This window comes from Canis lupus, chromosome 3 (genome assembly GCF_003254725.2).
Source record: "Canis lupus dingo isolate Sandy chromosome 3, ASM325472v2, whole genome shotgun sequence".
NCBI lineage: Eukaryota > Metazoa > Chordata > Mammalia > Carnivora > Canidae > Canis > Canis lupus.
The window spans coordinates 60,051,879-60,065,963 of NC_064245.1; the positions used below are offsets into that span (position 1 = coordinate 60,051,879).

Consider the following 14,085-nt stretch of genomic DNA (forward strand, 5'->3'; position numbering starts at 1 on the left):
GAAGAACTGTGTCAGGGTTACCTCCCGCACCCAGCCAGCAGATTGATAGGCGCGAGTGAAACCACCACCTCTGCCCATCCACCTCCCCACAGACGCTGGGTGGGTTGGCTGGCTACGTGTGAGGAGGTGTCACTGTCCATGGGGGCCAGGGTGGGGCCCCACCTTTGGGGCCGAGGGAAGGGTCTTCTGTGAAGGGGGTGGCCTTCCTGATGTTGGTGCCCCCAGAGAGAGGCAGATCCTCACAGTGGGAGCCAGACGCTGGAAGGGGAGGTCCAGGGAGAAGCCCCTCTCCTTCCTGCTGGCCAGCACTGCAGCCGGCGGGGGGGGGGGGGCAGGCTGAGGCCAGGCTGTGCAAGCACCACACCCGAATCCAGGGCAAAGCCATGCTGAGATCCCCTGCTGGGCCTCAGGGGTACCCTACAGAGCCAGGGGGGAGGGAGGCATCAAAGCCCAGAGCAGGGCATCAGAGGGGAAGCAGTTCCCAGGCCCTGGGAATGGGGGGGCACAGGGGCCCTCAGGATCTCACCTTCCTATGTTTCATGCAAGGACCCCACCTTGGAGGCTGTGGGTCATATTTTAAGTAAGAAAAACGACGATTTGTTCGTAAGACCCTTCCAGGATGCTTCCCGCACCTACCCCACGTTCTGGGTGGTGACCGCAGCTGATGGAGCCCCCACCCAATGAGATCAGCAGGAGCCCCTGCCCTCTGCAAGCTGAGGTGTGGAGGAGAGCCCCACACACAGAGACAACCTTGCATCGAGCTCCGAGAAGGGTCACAGAGGGTCGCAGAGGGTCACAGAAGGCCTCAGCCAGAAGCTGACCCCCACCGAATGCAGATTACAGAAGGAGGGAGGTCATAGCTCAGCAGAAGCCCAGAATCTCGCAACAGAATGCCCCAGTTCCAACGTCCGCTCTGCTTGGTCAGCTGGGCACCCGGGGCAGCATCCTCCACCTCACCTGGCCTCCGCATCCCCGCCAGGAAAGGGCAGTTGTGACAACCACCCAGCAGGGTCCCCAGCGCTAAAAGACCAATACTTGTCCAGTGCTGCTGGTGCCACCACTGCCATGCTCTTGCACCTGCCAGGCCCCTTTTCACAGGAAGCAGAACGATTTGAAAAACTCAGGAGACATGCACCCCCCGGGGGGTTCCCCGAGATCCAGGCGGGGCCCATCTGAATGCTGCCTCCCCTGTTAGCAGCGATGTGACCTTGGGCACATTGGCCTCCAGAAGGGGAGCACCCCAAGTGCAGAATGGGAGCAACACCCCCCCCACCACCACCACCACACACACACAGGGATGCTCCGGGCTGGAGACGGAGCCCAGACAACTCTTCCACGGTGCCTGGCACTACTAGATGCCCTGCAAATGGCAGACATCAATTTTTATTAGACGAATCAATGCCTCCCTGGGGCTCTGGTGCGGGCCGGTGGGGGTGGGGTTCCCAGGCTGCCAGCACACACCCAGGATATATTTAGCTCCCTGCTGCAGCGGGCTGGGTGCAGGCATTCCAGCCGAGGACGCGGAGTCCCAGCCGCCTCTACCTCCTCCCTGACCACCCTGGTATCTGCTCCAGCGCCCAACTCCCGCTCGTTTGTAGCTGTAGCTACGTTATCTAAGAGTACACACATGCACACGTCGAGTTCCTGTGCTTCTAGCGTGTAGATGCCACCCACCGCCCTAGTTCCACCGTGAAAACGCGCCTCCCAAAATAGAGAATGCGGTCCCTGGAGCAGGAGCCGGTGCCGGGGAGCCAGGCAGCTGCTCTCTAGTCAAGCCTCCTCGAGCAAAATCCTGTCTCTGGCATATCTGTAAAGTGAATCAGCAGGAAAAAATAAAATAGCGCAGCATTAGGAGGAAAGACAAAAGTGCCCAGAACCCTATGGCATTTGGACATATTTTCTTCTAGTGTGTTTTTTCCTGTGTATTTTCTAGAAACGGTGTGTAAAATTCCATACCCCATATTCTTCATTCACCGCCAGCACCGACGCATGCGGCTCACTGATCCTTCAGGTCATCTCAATGGCTGCATACTCTGCCTTTATCAGCAGCTCTCAAAGTTGGTCTAGGGACCCCTGGAGGTCCCCAAGACCCCATCAGGAGGTCGACAGGGTCAGAGCCATTTCCGTAATAAGATTGGGATGTGATTTCCCCTGTCCATTTCCACCTGCTCCTGAGAGGAAGGTTCTGCAGAGGCTGCGAGCGTGTGGCATCACCACTGATTGAACACAGGCCGGACATGAGCACCCAGCTGTTCTCTATTAGGCCGGACATTGATGTGATTTGCAAAACTGTGGAGAAATGCCACTCTGTTCACTAAAAATCCTCACATGTCAACACACAGAAGGCTATCAGCCAACAAATTAGCAAATATCTTAGAATTGTCTCTAATTTCTAACTGGGGACACATCAATAGATACAACACACTCGGAAGCTCTCCAGGGCCCCCAAGAATTTGGAGTCGAAGCCTTGGAGTCTGGGTGCTGCCGCTGTGGATGGATGGCGAGCTATGTGTCCAGCATCCCGAGGCTGGGGGGCCGCGCAGCGGACTGCGCCAGCCCCCCAGGGAACAATCTCTGTGTCTAAATCCGTGTCTGTGTTCCAGAGCCTTTTGCAGAAAGATTCCCAGGAGCAGCAGTTCTTCTGTCAAAGGGCCCAAAGCATGTGCCTAATTGCTTCCGTGAAGCTGATACAAACTGATGCCCCGGTCAGCAGCCTGCGACGGGATCTAACTCACGGGATCTGGGGTTTAAATTTAGCCAAGTTAAGAGTAACACTGGTTTCCTATGAGAAGCCATTCTTTCAACCCCTCAGCTAGGCTGGAGATGCCCTGGGAGAGGGAAAAGTGTGGGTCCCAGAAGCAGGCGCTCAAGAGGCTGCCTGCGGAATGCGGGTGGATGCCCTCCCATCACAGTGGTGATCAGATTAAGGGTCTGGAGATGGGGAGCATCCTGGAGGGTCCGGGCGGGCCCCGATGTCGTCCCAAGTGTCCCTGTGGGAAGGAGGCAGAGGGAAGCCTGACACACTCAGAGCAGATGCCTGGGGGGGGGGGTTATGGAGGGGGAAGGGATGCGGAGCCACAGAAGCTGGAAGAGGGAGGAGGGCATTCTACCCAGAGGCCCCGGAGCAGGTGGCCCTCTGACACCTAGACTTCAGCCCAGTGACACCAAGTCTGGCCCGCTGACCTCCACAATGGGGAGGAAACATCACTGATGCTCACAGGACCAGTGTGTGTGCTTTAGAACAGTGGTCCTCCCAACGGGGGTGTGTCACCCTCCAGGGAGGGGGGCTGACTCCCTTCTACCCCAGCCCCATTTCCTGGCCCATGGCACCACCTGCTAGGGAAGCTTCTTGCGTTGGGCTGCAATGTACCCCCTTATAGGCCCCACCAGCCCCCACCTCACCCCGCTTCAGGGCTATGGAGTAGATGCCACTGGGTATCTGAAGTCCTCTTAGCTCCTTCAAAGGCTGCAGGCTGTGCTGCTCTCGCAAAGACACAGGTGGAGAAGGGATTGGGGGTGGCAGGAGATGGAGGCCAAGGAAGGACGGGGAGAGGCCGCGTTGGAGGGAGGACAGAGCCTCATGGGGCAGCTCCAGGCCTGGCAGGGCTTCAGAGAGGCCTGCCTTGGCCACAGGGTCAAGTCTAGCAGGGCCCTAGAGGGCTGGCAGGGAAGAGCTATCAGGCCCTGAGTCCTGGGAGACCTGCCAAGGATTCCGGAGGGGGCCTGTTCACTGTTGGCACTGCCATCCTTTGTCCCTCTGCACCGGGAGCCCACGGCCACCCTGTACTGCACCCCACGCCCACGCTGCACCCCACTCCCTCTCCCATTAGACAGGCAGGGAGGTGTCTAGCAGGATGCTGGGCTCCTGGCATCTATATCGTGTTTCCTGACCCGCAGCACACTGGAGTGTGTGCAAGGGAGCCAATGTGGGTAATTGTGCACCCCTGCTGCTACTCCCCGAGCACTTGGCAGGCCAGGCCTGCTTTCAGAGCTGGAGGTGAACCACTGATCAGAACCACTAGAAAAGGTGAGTCAGAGGAACTGAGGCCCCTCAGTGAATCTGGGCTTGAGCAGAATAGCACGGGGGCTGCAGCAGGGCAGCCGGCACTGGCCACGGCCTCAAGCCCATCACTTGCATCCACGGCTGGTCACCCATGCTGACTCCCTCCCTCGCTGCATGCCCTGGCCCCTCCCATGCAGCCCCGCTGGGCAGTCTGCTGACCGGTGTTCGCCCTCGTTGCCCACCCCCTGCCTTTGTGTTGAGCCTTCTGCCTCCCTGGTCAACGCTCATGTGCTGGTCTCAGGACTCAACTCTATGTCCTCTCCTCCAGGAAGCCTTCTCTGATGCCATGTGGAAGTGATTCCTCTCCTCCTGTCCACGTTCTGTCTCCTACCAGGTTCTGAAGACACATATTCCCTGTCTGGGTTACGACCTCCACGGGGAAGTGTCCTCAGCACCTTCTGTGTGTCCAGCACAGGGTTCTACACCTGGAAACATGTCTTACCCCTGTCATACCAGCTGCTGCTTCACGTGAGGTAGGTGGGTGGGTGAGCAGTGGATCAGGGACCCTGACAGGTGAATACTGCCTAAGATGTCTCATGGGAAAGAGGCCCAGACTGTCCCAGGGGCAGTGGGACGGGTGTTCAGAGATGCTGGGGCCCCTATGCTCCACAGTCAGGAGTGTGGGCTCTGGGGTCGGCACTTGGCTAGTTGGATGGCCTTGGGCAAGTGACCTGGTTCCTTGGGCTTGGAATGCTTACCTGCAAGCAGGGAATGGCCTTGATGCAAGGATTAGGGTTATGGCACACGGTGGCCCAGAGCCCTGGGACAGCGCTGGGACCCCCAGGTGGGAAACGCTGCTGGCCAACGCCCTGTCAGTGGGCATGGAGGAGGCTTGCTCGCCTGACACAAATGCTGTGTCCCCTGGCATCCACACACGGGCACAGGGCTGTCAGGACCCAGAAGACACCCCCGATCCCAACAGTACATGAGGTGGTAAAGGGGTCCACCTGGGGACACACACCCAGAGCTAGAATCTGGTGTCCTGGCTCTCCAAGGGACCACCCACGTCTTCCCACTAACCCCAGGGCTGCCCACACACTATCCCAGGACCCAGGCTCACTGAGTACCAGGGAAAACCAGATTGTGTGAGACCCCCCACATCATGCACCAGGGGACGATCAGATGGTGCCAGACCCCCTCCCACAGACAGTGCCCACCAGAGCTTGAGAAATGTATGGCTCCAGACCCTGCAGATGGACCATTCAGTGGCTGCACAGAGGTTGGGGCTCAGGTGACACTAGCCACGAGAGGAAGGCTCACTGAGGTCCAAGAGGATGATGTGAGTAGGAGTGATGTGGGTCAGGATCCAGGAGCCTGCCAGGCTTGGATCCTGGCTTGTGAGTCATGGCACACACCACAGGGGTCCATCCCAGCTTCCCTGTCAGGAAGTTGGAAATAGGCGTCGTGTTCAGAACATGCAGCCCCAGTGCACTGGCCCTCCCCTACAGGGCGCTGTGCACTCCATCCAGGTGTTCGGAGCCATTGAGAGGCCCACTTGAGCTGGAGAACGAGCCCAGAGGTTCTCCCTTAAACACTGACCCCTCCTCACCCCTCCTTTCTCAGAGGGCAGTCCTCCCTCATTCATTATTCACGAAGGTGCTCCCCAAACACCTCCAGGAGTGGGAGGCCCTGGCTGCAAGCACGCATGGACATGACACAGCCCCACACCGCCGAGGAGGTGTGGAACGATCCCCACTTTGCAAAATGTCACCACCCTCCCAACCCAGCAGCAGGGAAGACAGGGAAGGTAGGCCATCTGTCTGGGTGTCAGGCAGCTGCTGTGACAAATGGTCCCAGACGTACAGGCTTAAAGCAGACATAATCCCTTATGGTCTGGGGGCCGGAGTCTGAAATGGGTCTGCAGGGCTGGTTCCTCCTCAGGAGGCACCCTGGTTCCTAGCTCAGGGCCCTCCTCCGTCCTCCCTCCTCAGACCTCTGCCTCCCTCTCCTGAGGTCCCTTGATTACAAGGGGCCCATGGAGTAGTTCCTCCAGCCCACAGTGTTAACTTAATCACATCTGCAAAGTTTCTTTCCAACAGACACACAGGTTCCAGGACCTGGACGGGGACATGTTGGGTGGGGGCCACTACTCAGCTCCCCGCACCATCAGAGGCACTCAGGGAGGGGCGGCAGCTGGCCCGGGGCCACACCACAGCCAGGTCCTCAGCAGGAAACCTCAGCTCTGTCCACTGCCCCCAGCAGTCTGGAGTTCTGCTTGGAAGCTGGGGAGATGGAGGAGGACGACCTCCAGGATGGGGGACAGTGAGGCAGATGGAGAACACGGCAGGAACAGTGCGAGCAAGGGTGTTTGGGCATCAGGAGCAAAGACTGTGCTTTGCACACAGTAGGTGCTCAATAAATAGTCGTTGAAAGACTGAATCAGCATTCTGGAACGGCTGAACCCTAGAAGCCTGGGAACAGAGGTGGCCCCGACCAGGCTGAGGCTGGATCATTTCCGGGTCCCCGTGGGAGCCTCTGCAGGAGTGGCAGCTGCGGTGACACCTGTCCTCATCCCACCTCTAGGTCTCCTGTGGCAGATGGGGACAGGTGCTCACTGACCCCTCTGCATCACAAGCCCAAATGTCTGTCTCCTTACTTTGCAGCCTGAGGCCTCCCCAGCCGGTGGACCCTTGCTCGCCCCACACAGGGCAGGGTAGGACTATGCCCACCCATGATCCGTCCCTCACCCTGGAGGTTAAAGACCCCAGAATCCCACTCCCCGCAAGGGACAGTTCTGAGGAGCAGGCCCACAGCAGCTGCCCACCCATTCAAACACCCCCACTTCACCCCTCACCCTCTCCACCCCTGCTTCCTGGGGTCACTTCCCCAGCCATCTGCCTGCATCCACGTCCTTGTCCCCAGGGGAACCTGAACTCAGACAGTCACAAGGCATGGGGTGGGGTCTGAAGTATCTGAAACTTAGGTGGGGGCCATGGGGATGGTCTCAGCCATTCCTCCTTCTTGAACTTCATGCACAACTGCAATGGCCAACTGGGACTTGGAGACACCGTTTTCCAGTAAGGTGTGGGGCCACTGAGGTCAAAGGAGAAGCAGAGGGTCAGATAGAGGCCTGGCTGGGATCCCTTGGCCCAGGATGATGGTAAACACTGGGGGAGGCTGAGTATGAAGAGAGGGCCCGAGGTCATCCTCCATTCAACCCCTCACTGGCCAGATGCTCACGGAACCCCTGCTCTAGACAGTCCGTGGGGGCTGTCTGGGAGAGCAGCTTGAGATCTGCCCTGAGCTTTGAAGGGTGTGGACAGCTGTGACAAAGACCATTCCACCTGCTTCCTGGTGCCCTGGATGCCCAGCACCCTCGAGCAATCATAAAGAGCAGGAGGTATTATCTCCACTCTACAGATGGGGAAATTGAGGCAAAGAGCAATAAAGTGATCCAGTCACTGGGACTCAACTAGCAGGTGACGACTGGGACCAGAGCCCAGGTGAGCCTGACCCCAAAACCATAGACTGTATTTTCCAAGCCATCAAGGTGGTGTCCCTTGCTGCTTAGAAATCTTCAGGCAGGGAAGGCAAACAGCACATGAAACCCCGAAACACGCCATTCTGCGACAGAACCTGTGTAGTGTATGCCTGGCTCACCAGCAGCCTAGAAGCCCACCGAGGGCAATACGTGCCCAGGACCAGCCCCGGCACCCAGTAGGGCTTGCCGTTGGTGCATCCAGCATAAAGGCACACCTTCCACCCTCCCCAGCCCTGCCCACGGACAGGGACCACTCAGATCTCCCGGCTCAGGCACCAGATAGACACTCACTGACGTGGCCTCCCTGGCAGGCTGCGGAGAAACCCCCTTATACCAGGGAGCTGCTGTGTAAAGGGCAAGTGCTTCCTGCTACGAAATTGTCAGAGAAGGTCTAGGTGGCAGAAAAGGATGATGGGGGACCATGTTTCCCTGAAATGTTGGGTTAGCCTCAAACCCATATAATCTCTCTGGAAACAGTAGAGGAAGTGGGATGCACCTCTGAGGATGGCGGTAGCCCCGTCTTTACACATGAGGACACTGAGGCCCAGAGAGGGAAGACAGCCTGTCCAAGGTCACATAGCAGCCCGGGTTGGTGGGGCTGGGATTCCCGGGAGCTCCGGCACCACCAGTGGGAGCTGCAGCAGAGGCATAGGACAGCCGTGATTGCTGCCTTGCAGTGGGAATGGACAGCTCTAGAAGGCCTCGAGGACCTGGTGGAAGGGAGAGCTGGGGCCAGAGGGTCAAGGTTACAGAGAGGCACACGGGCTTGACACGGTAAAAGTCTCTCTCACGGTCTGAGCTGTGTGGGAGCGGACCCTGGGCTGTGCTATGACCCCAGGTAGGAGTCCCTACAGAAGGCGAGGAAAGAGCATGCACTTTGGAGGCAGAGCTGGGTTTGAGTCTGGCTCTGCCTCCGTGGCTATGCACGGGCACGTGTCACACCTGGAAAATGCAAATATTGTTCATGGCCCAGGTGAGAAGATGGACCGTATAAGCCCCCCGTCAGCACAAAGCGTTACCATGATGTCCTAAATGGTCAAGGCTTATCCATTCCACTCAGCCACGCATCAGGAAAGGGCAGTAAATCACCCACGATGCAGGCACAGGGGGCAGGGTGGGGGCAGACGGAGCCCACCCAGTAGGGAAGATGAGTGTCTGGGCACACCGGGGTTCCAATCCAGCTCTGCTGTTCACAAGTGGTGCGGCGTGATGCCAGGCGATCCACAGCCCATCTGGGCATCATAACTGGGGACACCCCAGCAGCCCCAAGAAGCGCTGTGAGGATCCAGGAGCATCAGGCCAGGCGTGGGGCCCAAGGGAGCGTCCCGTGAGCCGTGGCTGCCGTGACACTGAAGTAGGGTGCTGCCCGACACCCTAGAGGCCTCGCGGATGGAAACATCCTCAAGTAAACAAAGACGCTCCGCTCAGGTTGCTCTGCCCTGCGTCCTAGCAGCCTTGGGGCCCGCTGCTCTCAGCCCATGCAGGCGGCACACATCTGGTTTGTCCCCCCCAGCAGCTCGCCATGTGAGCATGATCAAAAAGCGAGCTACTGTCTGAACACCACCCGTGCTCTCCTACTGAGACTATTTTAACTGCCTTTCCAAGCCTCTCCCACGTGTCAGGACCTGCACCCTTGGTCCCTGTGGAGACCCCAAGCGGAGGGAGCATCAGAAGCGCAGAGAGGTTCAGTGATCAATACTGCTAGCAGGTGGCAGAGCTGGAATGAGCCCAACAGACAGGAGTTCAGAGGAGGACTTACCAGGTCCCCTGTAGCAAGGGGTGCAAGGAAGCCCCCTTGTCGGGGCAGACCAGGGGCCAGAGTCCTGGCAGCTGCTGCTGTCCTCAACCGTTGCTGGCCCGGCCAAGGCCCGGTGCCAGGACAGACGCCACCGGCTGGAGCCCTTCCCACCCTCTCCTTTCATTACCCAGATGAACCCATATTCTCTGGCCAGCTCCCACGCTCCAGATGACTTTCTGGAGGCTCAGCGCATCAGACAGGTGACTTCTCCAAACATGAAGGTCACACTCCCTTTTCTGGGACAGTAAGACTGGACTTGCTAAGAGTTCATCAAAATCAGAACTTGATTCTAGAAAATATGCCATCTACCCCCAGTCAACCTTATTGACAGAAATGGTAATGAATCGAAGGGTCTCGGGCGGCAGGTTAGGGAGTTACCCTGAATCTCAGAGGACAACAGTGCAGAGCTCAGAGATGCCCATGCTGAGCTAGGGAGCACCAGCTGGTTCTTGGGCAACAACTGTCCTTTCTGGAGGCAATTTCAGATGTATTTTTGGGTCAGGATGGTTTGTCTTCTGCTGTCCCTAATTCAGAATGAGTCACGCAGGGAAACCGGGCACCAGGGCCTCGGCCCGTGGGAAACACCCTAATGCCTTCCACCTCCAAAAAGTGGGAAAACCTCTTTCTCCTCTTCCCCCCTAGAGAGGGAGACGGTTGCTGATGTCTGGACATGTGTCCTTCCTGATATTCCTCCTTTACCATGATCTCAGTTTGCAGACTTGAGATCACGTATGACGTAGGTTCTTCCCTCCGTTTGCTGAGTTAAACTGGTTTGCTCAAGCACGGCGCCCCACATTAAAGCCTCTCACACACCGTTCACTAGAATGCCCCCCGCCACCCCCAGACTGTGAGAAGCTCCAGCAGGATGTGCACCGTGCGTGTTGTCACCCACGGCCGCACCCAGACCCGGAGTGCGCGGGGCACATGGTGGGTGTGGGAAGCCCTTGCCCAGTGAGCGAGTGACTGCGTGGCTGCCTGGTACCCGCCGTGCCCTCCACATGTAGGTGGCTCAACTTTCTGCTGTACTGACGTGAGCATCTTCGTGGTGACGTCTTTGTCCACACCTGGACGAGATGAAGGGATGTGCCTCTGTTCCAAATATCTAGCGCTGCGCCAACCAGGGTAGGGGCCTGGGGCTCAGGTTCTGGCTCTGCCACATTCTCTGCATGACCTTGGACGGTTGCCTTTTCTTCTCCAGGCCTTGGTCCCCCTCTGTGCATGAATGGGTTTGGACGCAGCATCCTCTACGTCCTTCCAGCTCTGTGATCCTAGCCCGGCAGCCATGAACACAGTGACGGAAACAGCCACCCAGGCTCTCCAGCTGGCCCTGCACCCGCTACGGGCCGAATGATGCCCCCCTGCAAATTCACATGCCCAAGTCCCAACCCCCAGTATCTCAGAATGAGTCTGTATTTGGGGACAGGAACTTCACAGAGTAGTTAAGGTAAAATAAGGCCAGCCAGGTGGTTGCTAATCCTATATGACTGGTGTCCTTATGAGAAGAGGAAATTTGGACCAAGCACATACAGAAGGAAACCTCAGTGAGCACAGAGAGAAGACAGCCATCTACAAATTAAGGAGGGAGGAGGGCTCAGAGGGAACCAACACCCCTCCCCGGCACACACACACACATACACACGCACGCACGCACCTTCAACATGGACTTCCAGCCTCCAGAAGTGCGTGCATAAAAATCTGTGGTTTAAGCCACCCTGTCTGTGGTGCTTTGACCAATACAGCCCGCCAGGAACCTCTGACCACCTCGGGGACTCCCACCTGCCAGGGTGTAGCCACCAAGGGATGGCATGCATCCAGGCCCACAGAGAACATGAGGTCTGCTCAAGGACTGGCACCCACTGGTGGCAGAGCTGACCCTGGAGCCCCTCCCAGCTCAGGTCCCCTCCCTATCCCCACTTTGCCCATTGCAACCCCAGAGGCTGCAACATTATGAGGCTACCACCTCATGGCCCACATGAGTGGGCCAGGGCTGCATGCCAAGCTAAGGACATTCCCTCCCTACAAAGGGGAAACTGAGGCACAGGGAACCCATAGCTAGCGCGCTGGATTTGGATTTAGGCCTGATACAGAACGCCACCTCTGACACTTTCCCCGGCCACCCAAAATCAACGAGCCGCAAATAAGTAGGCAGATTCACGGGGCCCTGAGGTCATACCCAAGCAGTCTCAAAGGTGCACCAGGTCATCTGACTAAGGCAAGACATGCCTGAGGCCTGGTGGCATAAAAGAAAAAGGAGCCTCCCACCCAGGGAGATTGTATAGGTCACCTCAGGCTTTGACCCAAAGGCCCATCTGGGCAGCTGGACGCTGAACCAAGTGATGCCCACCCACACCTGCTGGCACCAAGCTCCAGGACAATGCCAGTCTCCTTGGCAGGAGGGCATCAGGGGACCTGCCTTCATTGGTGATAGAAGTCGCTGACCTGTCAGGTGTGCGCGATGGCTAGACACGAGAGCCAGGTGCAAGGCACAAGGGACCATGCTCTCCCCCATCGCGCTGTACAAGGGATGGCCGAAGGACACATCTAGGGCACCAGCCCATCCCCAGGCAGATGGGGAGCAGACTCATGGGCAGCTCCAAAGGGCTGAGTTAACTCAGGAAGACTGAGGGGAACGTGACCATCCGGCAGTGACCATCACGAGCTACGAGCTACGGAGGACCTACTCTGTGGGGAGTCTCCCACGGGTATCTCGTTCTCTCCAGGTTAGGAGCAGCGCTACTTCTACACCTGGGGAAGCCAAGCTCGGGAAGGTGCCATCATTTGCCAAGATCACAATCTGCCACCAGGCAGACAGTATGGTTGAACCCCAATCCCCTTGCTCGTTGGGAATCATGACACCTCCCCCGTGGCCTCCAGTGCTCATACAGCCCTTCTTCCAGGACAACCACAAATGCCAGTGCTCCTTCCAGGGCTCCCCCTGATTACAGGAAGGACCAGAGGTATCAATTATGATCACAGAAGACCTAAAATTACCCTATGTGCACCCTGCCATTACCCCCACCTGCCATTAGATAAATGTGTCTGGAGCTTCTGCCAAGCCTTGGGGTGCCCTGCTCCCCAGCCACCTCCAGATAACAGGTTGGCCATTTCAGAAACCTTCTTCTAGAGAATGCTGCCTTCCGCTGCCTGCCATTTGCTCTCAGCCACTCTCCCAACGCCCACCGCCAGTGTGGTCCCTCCTTCCTGGGTTGGAGGGGGAGGAGACTATTCCCCCTGCTGGGAGATGGGTCCCTGGAAACAGCCCTCCCAAACCCAGAGCAGGGAGCAAGCACTCACCAAATGCACACTCCCTCCCCCAGGCTGGTTTTTCCCCCAGCTTGTCCCGGCTTTTTTTCTGCACTATGGCCAAAGGCCATACTGCAGTCTGTGGCCCGACAGGCTCAGAGGAGACAGTGCAGGAGTCAGGGAGCACCAGGTTAGAATCCGCACCCCACTGCGTGAGCTGAGCAAGTGACTCAAGCCTGGTGAGCCTCGGTCGGTCGCACCCTGAAAAACGGAGTGACGGCCCCTCCCTGCCAGGGAATGTACGGACCAACCCCCCTGCCCGGTTCCAGGCCACGGAGACTCTCTGAACCGCGGCTCCTCCGGCCGCGCATCAGACTCCCCTGCCAAGGCTTCCCTGCTGTCGGTCTCAGTTTCCCCAAGCGCAATAGGCTCGGTTGGCTTGTGACGATGTGGGATTTTCCAGGGCCGCACAGAGGCTGTCAGAGACGGTGGGTGCGGCGGGAGAGGCAGCAGTGGGGATGCGCAGGGGTGACGGGCCGGAGAGATGCCTACTGGAGGGAGATGGGGCGGCTCGCACACACCTGCAGGCTCTGCGTCCCCAATTCTGCAGCGGGCGAGCCCGGGGCGCCGGGGTCGGCCTGACGCCCACCCCCCAGCTCCCGCGGCGCGAGAGCCGCGCAAGGGCGGCGCCCCCTGCCGCAAAGCCCCCAGTGCCATCACACCTCTCCGTAGCAGGGTCTGCGGCCCTGCGGCCCTGCGGCCCTGCGCCCCTGGCCCGTAGGGTCGCCTTCTCCAACCTGCAGCGACCTGGGACCCGTGAGAAGCAAAAAAGTGGCGCCTTCCAGACAGCCCGGCGCAGCCACCCTGGCCGGCGCGGTGGGAAAGGGGTCCCCAGCCCGCGCTGCAGACCTGCACGAGCCCGGGCGCAGGGGCAGGGGGCTGAGGGCCCGCCCCGAGGGTCCGCAAGACCCTGGGGCAAAAGTTGGGTAGAGCCCTGGGTGATTTCCCCCGCGCTGCAGGTGCAGCCCTAGAATGCTGTGCCGCGATCCGGCTCGGGGACGCGCTGGTCCCTCCATCCGCACACTCACCTGCACTCATCTCAGCGGCAGCTGGGAGGCGGGCGGTCCGGCGCTGCGGCAGCCCGACGCTCCTGCCCGCAGGTGCCGCGCCCGCGCGATCGCCCGCCCGCCCGCCGGTCCGCGGGTGCGCCGGCCCTGGGCTCGGTCGGCGCCCGCCCGCAGCGCCGCCGCAGCCCCCCGGCGCGCCCGCCCCGCCCCGCCCCGCCCCGCCCCGCCCCGCCCCGCCCCGCCGGCCCCGCCCCCGCCGGCCCCGCCCCTGCGCGCCGCCCCGCCCTCCCCGCCCCGCCCGCCCCGCCCCGCGGGCGGGACGCACCCTGGGAAGTGTAGGCTCGGCGCCCCCGCCGCTCCGCCTTTGCGGCCCAGCCGCCGCGTGGACGGACTACAAGTCCCGGCCGGCAGCGCGCCCCGCGCACGCGCAGGC

The 14,085-nt window shown here is 59.5% G+C and overlaps 1 protein-coding gene across 1 annotated transcript in view; it reads right to left on the bottom strand.

Annotated features, from left to right (window-relative positions):
- ABLIM2 (actin binding LIM protein family member 2) overlaps window positions 1-13,832 on the bottom strand; it is a 141,845-nt gene extending 128,013 nt beyond the window's left edge. The window contains exon 1 of the mRNA XM_049108532.1: window positions 13,674-13,832. Coding sequence (XP_048964489.1) covers window positions 13,674-13,683 — 10 coding nt within the window. The 5' untranslated portion in view covers window positions 13,684-13,832. The remainder of the gene's footprint in view (window positions 1-13,673) is intronic.
- Between the last annotated feature and the right edge of the window lie 253 nt (window positions 13,833-14,085).